Below are 9402 nucleotides of genomic sequence, written 5' to 3'. Positions count from 1 at the left end.
TAGAATAAAATTAAGGTAAATAAGTATTTCTTGAAAGTTATTACTTACCACATAATGTTGCTCAATAAATATGTTTATTAATGCAAACCACAAATAACTGAAATGGATTCTTTGATACACTGAGCTATTAGTAAAGTCAGAAGAACAGTGAAGAAACACAGGCTCTTATTTATATATTTATTTGCATAGTAATTTTCAGGGCATGTAATTTATAAGTTTTCAAGGAAAGCTCTGTTTTCAATTACTAGATATAAAGGTGGGAGAGAGAAGAAAGGGAATCGAAGAGACGTAGACATTTCCTAATATTGGGATATTCAATAATTCAGTTATAAAGATTAGTCAAAATGAACAAGAAAAAGAGAATGACACACAACTTTAGATATATAGAGTAGGAAAACAAAAATCAATGCATAAAATGCAATGAAATCAGTTTTTTAATAAAAGGTAAAAAAGAAACATGAATTGTAAAGAAACATAAATTTTCAAATCTCTTGGAAAGCAAATATCAAATTTACTCTAATTTACAGGATAAAATTATGTGAGGCTTTATTCCCTACATTCATGTAAGTTCATGCATTAGATATAATGATGTTTATATGGTGTTACATTATTTTTGCTCTCCATCACATTTCCAGAATTCTAGTATGCTAACAATCCCCATATTACTTAAATAAATTAATCAATTAATCAATTAAACTCTTTACAATAAAATAAATATAAAAGCACCACATATAGGATTTACAGTTTTAAAATATAACTTAGACTTAACTCTTTTCTCTACTTCTACATTTAGATGACCAGAAAAGACATGGCTCACATCAATGGCACCCAGGTGGCAGAGTTTATTCTTGTAGGCCTCACAGATCATCAGGAGTTGAAGATGCCCCTCTTTGTGCTATTTTTATCCATCTATTTATTCACAGTAGTAGGCAACTTGGGTTTGATCCTACTCATTAGAGCAGATTCAAGGCTCAGCACACCAATGTACTTCTTTCTTAGCAACCTAGCCTTTGTAGATTTCTGTTACTCTTCCGTCATTACACCCAAAATGCTTGGGACTTTCTTATACAAACAAAATGTTATATCCTTCAATGCATGTGCTACACAGCTGTGCTGCTTTCTCACCTTCATGATATCGGAGTGCTTGCTACTGGCTTCCATGGCCTATGACCGGTATGTGGCCATTTGTAACCCTCTATTGTATATGGTTGTAATGTCTCCAGGAATCTGCATTCAACTTGTAGCAGTTCCTTATAGCTATAGCTTCCTGATGGCACTGTTTCACACCATCTTCACCTTCCGCCTCTCCTATTGCCACTCCAACATTGTCAACCATTTCTATTGTGATGATATGCCTCTACTCAGGCTAACTTGCTCAGACACTCACTTCAAACAGCTATGGATTTTGGCCTGTGCTGGTATCACATTCATCTGCTCTGTTCTGATTGTCTTTGTCTCCTACATGTTCATTATTTTTGCCATCCTGAGGATGAGCTCAGCTGAGGGAAGACACAAAGCCTTCTCCACGTGTAGCTCTCACATGCTGGCAGTCACCATATTCTATGGCACCTTGATCTTTATGTATTTACAACCAAGCTCAAGCCATTCTCTTGACACCGACAAAATGGCCTCTGTCTTCTACACAGTGATCATTCCCATGCTGAACCCGTTAATTTACAGTCTCAGGAACAAAGATGTAAAAGATGCCCTGAAGAAAGTCATCATCAATAGAAACCACGCTTTTATGTTTCTGAAACTGCGAAAATGAGTTCAATAAACAAAAATGGACATTCCTTCATAACCGGTTTTCCCCCCATATTAATAAAATTATTGGAGTACCTTGCTCTTAATTGGTAAGAAATAAAGATCTGTTTACTGAAAAAACATTCTTTGCATTTTTGTAAGTTCTTTTAACATAAAATCATATTTCATATGTAGAAAGTACATAAGAATTTACATCATTGCTCACAGGAAAAAATGTATTTTAAAAATGTATTGTCTCATCTAATAGTTATACAACTAGGTGCTGCCAAGAATAGAAAAAATGAAGGCACTCTGAATGCCCAGTTTAGGATTATACGAATTCTTTAATACATTCCTAAGAGTGTTTTATAGTATATCTAAAATTAAATTAAGTGATCTTTAATTAAATTACCTGCAACTGTAAAACAGTGGCTTTACATAGAAGTAATTTTTCTCCCAGGGGGACATTTGGCAATGCCTAGACTTATTATTGATTTTCACAATGACAGGGTATCATGAAGGAATGCTATTGCTATCTAGAGGGTTGAGACCAGGTGTGCTGCAAAGTATTTTACAATTCACAACATGGTCCCTTACTCAAAAAGTATACATCCCCAAATGATAGTAGTGCTAAAGCTGAGAAAGCCTGTTTTAAATGGCTTTCTCCTTAAGAGTCATTCTATAAATTCATTCAGATCAAGCTGGTTGATAGGTTGCTCAAGCCTTTTGTAACGTTATGGTTTTCTCTTTATTTGCTCTACCGATTTTTAAGACTGATACTAAAATCTCAAGTTAAATTATGTATTTACATTTATTTTCTGTTGGTTTTAATTTTAGATGTTTTGGGGCTCCTTTGTCATTTGTGCATGAATTTCTAGTTACTCAATTTACTGATTTATTTTCTTATTAGCATGATTATATATGCTCTTTCTTTTTTGTGTTGACATTTTATGACCAAAAGGTTTTTTTTTTTCTGACAATATAAGTACTTTGGCTATCTTGTAGTTATTATAGGCATGAAATGCTATTCCATCATTTTGCTTTTATTATATTTGTGATTTTAAGTGTAAATTTTGTCTCTTGTTGGCAGCCAATAGTTGGATCTTGTCTTCATAATTAACTCTGAATAGCTCTTCCTCTTAATTAGAGCATAAAGTCCGTTCAGATTTAACATGATTACTGATATGGTTGAATTTATGTTGTTAATATTTAAAATGTTAATGACATTTCTTTTTTTATTTCCTTGTTTGAGCTCTAATGCCTTGTATTAAAAATTTGAAGTTAGAAATTTAATGTCTGCTAAGTTAAATATATACACACATAAATGCACACACACAGACATGCATTAGTGATGATTGCTCTAAGGATTTATTTATTTTAACTTATCATAATCTACTTCAGATTAATACTAGCATACCACTATGTAAATACATATGTACATACACACATATGTAATGTCTACTTATAAACCTCAAGACACTATTATCATCATTGAATATGTATGCAATTTTGTATCATTAAGATAAATTAAGAGGAGACAAGAAATATGCAATTTTATGTCATTATATAAATGAAGAAGAGAATATGTATGTACACTCTCTATATATACACAGATGTATAAGACTATGTCAGTAATATGACTTGATATGTCAATAAATATAAAAATTGATTGATATATCTGCCATTTCCACTGTGCTTCATGTATTTCTGTGATTGAAATTCTCCTACAGAATAATTTCCTGTCCTCTGAAAGACATTCTTTTGTACTTATTATAAGGCAGATTTGCTAGCAATTAATTATCTTAATCTGATTTACCCAGGCCAGTCTTTAAGTTACCTTTATTTCTGAAATATAATTTGGCGGGATATAGTAGTCCCTGTGTACAATTGTTTTCTTATAGCAGTTTGGACATGTCATCCCATCACATTCCATCTTTTCCTTGTAAGAAATCATCTGTTAAACTTATTGTGGTTTTCTATGGAATGCAACAACTTCCGAGATTTTTTTCTCTCGTTGCCTCTCAACATTTCAATTTTGCTTAGCCTAAGGATTTCTTAGTGTTAATCTAACTTATGGTTGGTTGAGTTCCTTAGATCCACGTTAATTTTTTTCTTCTCAAATTGGAGTTCTCAGTAATTTATTCTTCAGGTATTTTCCCCTTTCTCTCCCTTCCTTTCTTCTAAGAGTCCCACTTTTTTTTTTTTAAACTGGTGCACTTGATGTGCCACACTTTATTGGTACCACTTTCTGGTGCCCTAGAAGTCTCCAGAACTTTCTTCATTTTTCTGTAATATTCTTTTTCTCTATTTTGTAGACTAGACAAATTTCATTTACCTATTTTTAATTTTACTAATTCTGTCTTCAGCGTTATCACTATTCTGTTTGGTCTAACGTTTTACTTCAGTTATTGTATTTTCATCTCCAAATTTTCTACCCGGTTCTTTAAAAAGCATATATTTTAAAATTTTCCACATTTGGCAGATATTGTTTTCATACTTTAACTTCATATGTATGGTCTCCTTTGTTTTCTTTAACACTTTTATAACAGAGATTTTGCAGTTTTCATATAGAAAGACCAACAGCTAGGATTCCCTTGGTGAAAGTTTCTGTTGATTATTTTCTTTTCCTCATCAATGGAACTGCATTTCCTAATTCTTTGTTCCTAATTTTTGTCAAAATTGGACGTTTTACATTAGTATCAACTATAGCAGTCAGACCTTACACACACACACACACTCTCTCTCTCTCTCTCATACACACTCACACACATACATACACCATGGGTTTGTTGGTTTTGCCCAGTCCTTTTTATATTGTTAGAATTTTCATTGGTGGCATTTGTTTTCTTAGTGACTTTTTGGACTAATTCTGTAAAATCTGTATTTCCTGTAGTGTGTGGTCACTGGGATGTTCTGCTAAGTTAGCTAAGGGATCAGCTAATGATTGGATCCCAGGGTTTGTATCAAATGTCTTTGGCCTTCTCATTTATGTCTCTTCAGCTGACTGTGTGTAATTCCAGTTGTGATTTTCTTGTTCTGTCTATAAAACACATATTTGGGGAATCTTGTCCATTTTTATTTTCAGATAGCAGAAAATATACTATATTTGGAGAAAAAAAGTGATTTTATAATTGCCTTCCACCCCTTGTCTTCCCTATCACACTCCCCCAACAAAGCCTTTTGCAGCGTAGAGGATTATTTTGCTTTTGCTTTCTCAGAGACGCTCTCTTATTCAACTCATGCTACAGTAAAACAACAACAACAACAACAACAAAACCCACAACAACTGAAACCCCACAACTTAGACAGGGTGGCCTAAATGACAGAAATTTATTTTCTGACAGCTCTGAAGAAGTCCAAGATCAAGATACTTTCTGATTCAGTTCCTAGTTAGATCTCTCTTCATGGCTTGCAGTCAGTCACCATCTTGCTGTGTGCTCACATGACCTTTTGTTCATGAGCTTACAGGAGAGAGAGAGAGAGAGAAAAAAAAAAAAAAAGAGAGAGTGATCAAGCATACACTTTAGTGTCTCTTCTTATAAAGGCACTAACACCATCATGAGGACCCCTCCCTCATAAAGTTATCTAATCTTAATTTCCTCCCAAAGGTGTTGTCTCCAAATATCATCACAATGGGAGTTTGGACATTCAACATATTAATTTTGAGAGATACAGTTCAGCTCCTAGCAGTTGCATTGCTCTGTCATAAGTATTAAAATAACGTTCTTCCCTTGCTCTGGCCACAAACTGACTAATAAAATAATTTGGAAGACTACTCTGTAGACCAGGGAACTACAAAATTAAGTAATAACAGAGAACAACATCCTTAAAAAAGACAAAAATATTTCATAAGCATTTCAAAAAATAAGCCAAAGAGAGAATATCATGTATAAAGTTATTCTGGAATAGGTTACCGGGAGTTGCATATTAGTTCTTTGGAAGATATATTGTAAAAATTTTTGCAAGGTAATTTTTATCTTTCTTTTAAAGATAAATCTAAAACCTATCACTGAGCAACAACAACAAAAGGAAAAGAATACAAGTAAATGAATAAGCAACAAGAACAACAATATGAACAATTAAAACGAATAAATAACATGATAAAGTATATAAATAAATAGCATTATTAATAATAAAATTATTGATAAATAGCATTCCAAAAATAAGAACATTGAAGCAATAATGTCATGCTAAAATAGAGCTAAGATCTTTGGTCCTTAAAGCCAGATAATAATGTTAATTTATCTCTAGCCTGCTTTGGAATCCCTTGGGTTATTAACTATTTTTCTGATACTTTTACTTGCATCATTCTTCTAAATAAGATCCTATGGGACAGAGTTTCTGTCAAAACTCTGTATTTTGTTGCTGTCCAAACCCACCTGGAGAAGAAATAGCAACACCCTCTATGCAAGTAAGTTCAAATAATATATTTCAAAATGAAGATCAAGATAAGCATTTAAAAAATGAAGTACCATAGAATATAATGAACTTTAGAATATAACATTTGAGATGGTATTTTCTGAAATAAGGCTACTGTTTCCTATAATCTTATTTCAGATATATATGTATGTGTTATATAAAATATATTTCTTATTGTTGTGAGATGGAAAGAAATGGTTTGGGAATACCAAGATAAAATTTATTAGGCTGCTTGGAAAATCTGGACAGTTAATTGACTGGATTGCAATTTATGTCAACAGTGTCCTTCCTATTTTTGCCCAAATGAAAGGTGAGCCTATCAAAACCAAGTCATCAATATGTCACTTAAAATGTTTGTTATAAGCAAAGAACATTACTTGTGAACCAGTGAAATAAATATTGAAAGGTTCTTGCAAAAACTTAATTATTAATTTCCCATTACCAAACATCTAGAAGGGGCTACATCAAGAAATTAATTAAAATTTTATGGCTTCCACCCGTGGAGTCAGCAGTTTATCAAAAGAAAATATATGAAAACAGATGGTTGCCATATAGGTGATATAGGTAAATGAATTAGGTATACAATGTTTCTAGAACACAAAGATGAAAGACAGTACCACAACATGGGAACCAGAAATTAGGGAAACCCTGAAGTATAAACAGTTTTCACTGCAGCTCTCCATCTGCCATTCACGTGGTGGAAATAAGCAGAAGCAAAAGCTCATATAAAGGCTGGGGAACATGTAAAGGACATGTTGTATTTGAGGACCACAAAATAATTTTTCTAATTGATCACTGGGTATTGGTAGTGGCAGAGGGAAGAGATGTCCCTGGAATTTTGATGGAAAACATCGTGGGCTATATTGTAAAAAGTCATGCATAATTTTTTTTTCAAATATAATGTATACTCTACCTTTAAGATGAGATAAAGTGGTACTTTCAGGTGAGATAATAAACTTCTTACAGTTGTCAAACAGCACAGCCTTACCTGAAATCTCTGGATGCAGAAACTAAATTTTCAGTCAAATAGTTGCTTACCTCAAAACAAAATGTGTGTATTTGTATGAACACCAAAAAGTCTTTAAAAACTTTGATGATACACCTACTTCATGTAACAATAAGCAGCAGCAGCAGCAGCAATGATCAATAATATCTGTGGTTATCTTCTTCATAGAAAGGAGTAGAAACATACATGCATACATACTCAAAATTTTTTTATTTTTTATTCCCACGTCCATCATTTATAAAGAACATTTAACATTTCCTGATCTATTTCCCTTCTGTTTCCTGAAATAATAAAATATATAAATTATTTTGTCAATTTATGATTTGCTGAGATTATGTTTCAGGAACTAAAATTTCAGGCCACTTTTCTCTATATTCAATTTAAAAGACACGTTACATGTAAAAGTTTAACTATACCTATCTACTTCCATCAGTTAAGGATTTTCCATGTGTTTTTACTATTTTTGTTTTTTATTTCCTCAGACTTCTCTATGTACAAGTCCTTGTTTCATGAGGACAATTTAGCTCAGTGCCCTTCCCCACCTGAAGATTAACAACCTAAAATGAAACCATACACTGCTTACTTGCAAACACCTCCTAGTGGCAATATCTCTGGCTTTTCAGAACAATTCTTTCAGTACTTTTCTGATATAAAGTGTCACTTTTTCCTTGTACTTAGTACCTAGACTAATCATTTTTATTCTGTATTCCAATTAAAAGGAAATATATATGTATATATATATATGTCTCTGTGTGTATTTGCGTTTATAATATACATATATATAAACAAATATATATGTATACAGATATATGTTTGCAAATTAAGTTTCTGTTAACATTAAATCAAAATCATAATGATTTTAATAATTTTTGGAGAAATATATATTACTGCCTTTTCTCCTTCTAGAGCTTCTAGCACAGTGCTAAGCATTCAGTAGGTCCTCAGTAAATACTTGCTCAGTTAGATGAATCCTCTATCCTAACTCTTTACACCAGTAGGCTTTCTTTCCATCATCATTATAGTCTTACATGACAGTTGGCTGACGCATATTGATTTTTTCTCCTAGTGCTACATTATTTAATAATATTTCATAGGATTGATAATGACCTTTCATAGTAAAGAGGCAATGTGATACAGTATTAAAATATGAGATTGTATTTTTAATTATAGCAATGTCATGCAATAGTCATTGCACCTCTAAGTCAAGTTATTCAAGCTTTTTTTTTGGCTTTTTGCTGAAATATAAGAGTAAATTCTCCTTCCATTTTTCCGTGTATGTGAGTTTAAGGGGTTCTAGTGTGGTTTTGTTAAATGGATCTATTGCACAGTTGTGAAGTCTGAGCTGTGGTATTACCTTGAACCACAGCATTACCTACCCAGCTGTTAATGAATTTTAAAAGTGATTATGCTAACTTCTGCACGCATATAACTTTTAATATATCAGGGAAGCAAGCATAAATATTTTTGCTACTAAATAGCATAATGTAACATGTGATCTCTCTTGCTCGCTCTCACTTTGTAAAAAAAATTTAAAACAACTTTGAGAAAAACATAAATTTCGTTATCCACACTGGAAATTAGACTTGGTATACATATACAACTAAAGTAAGAACTCATATTTTCTAATTTTCTTTTCAAATAATGGCTCTTATGTACTACAGGTCTTCCTTAAATTACTTTAAAGCAACTTCAGATTATTGATCTATTTATTTATTTGCATTAATTTAAGATTTTTATTGAGCAACTATTTTTTAAGTAATTACTTTCAAAGTATGCTAATATTAAAAAGGTAAAAAATATAAAAATATGCCACTTAAAATGATACAATAATAAAATATAGTTAATATAAAAATAATTCAAATTATATGGTTATCCCTTGGTATTCATGGGGGATTGATTCCGGGACTTCCACAGATACCAAAAACCACAGATGCTTATTAAGTCCCTTATATAAAATGACATAGCATTTGCATATAAACTAAACATATTCTCCTGTATACTTTAAATTATCTTTAGAACACTTACAATGCTTGATACAATGTAAATGTTATGGAAACTGTTATACTGAATCCCTTAGTATGACAAGCAAAAAACTCAGTACTTGTTTAGTACAAAGGCACACACACACACACACACACACACAGTATATATATATATATATATACACACACACACACACACACATACACTTTTATACATATACATATATATGTGTGTGTGTGTGTGTGTATACA

At 32.2% G+C, this 9402-nt stretch overlaps 1 protein-coding gene across 1 annotated transcript; it reads left to right on the top strand.

The window, feature by feature from the left end:
• The first annotated feature begins 808 nt into the window (after window positions 1-808).
• LOC116554427 (olfactory receptor 8U8) lies at window positions 809-1768 on the top strand. Its single transcript, XM_032282399.1, has one exon. It carries the CDS (start codon window positions 809-811, stop codon window positions 1766-1768), a length of 960 nt encoding a protein of 319 aa, XP_032138290.1.
• The last annotated feature ends 7634 nt before the right edge of the window (window positions 1769-9402 follow it).

The sequence above is a fragment of the Sapajus apella genome, unplaced genomic scaffold (genome assembly GCF_009761245.1).
Source record: "Sapajus apella isolate SASKATOON/1434 unplaced genomic scaffold, GSC_monkey_1.0 scaffold14, whole genome shotgun sequence".
NCBI lineage: Eukaryota > Metazoa > Chordata > Mammalia > Primates > Cebidae > Sapajus > Sapajus apella.
Note: the sequence above shows the minus strand (reverse complement) of the source record. Positions and strands in the feature narration are given on the sequence as shown.

What these genes read in the sequence shown, in the direction of transcription:
- LOC116554427 (XM_032282399.1), top strand. Translation starts at nt 809, where the DNA reads ATGGCTCACATCAATGGCACCCAGGTGGCAGAGTTTATTCTTGTAGGC.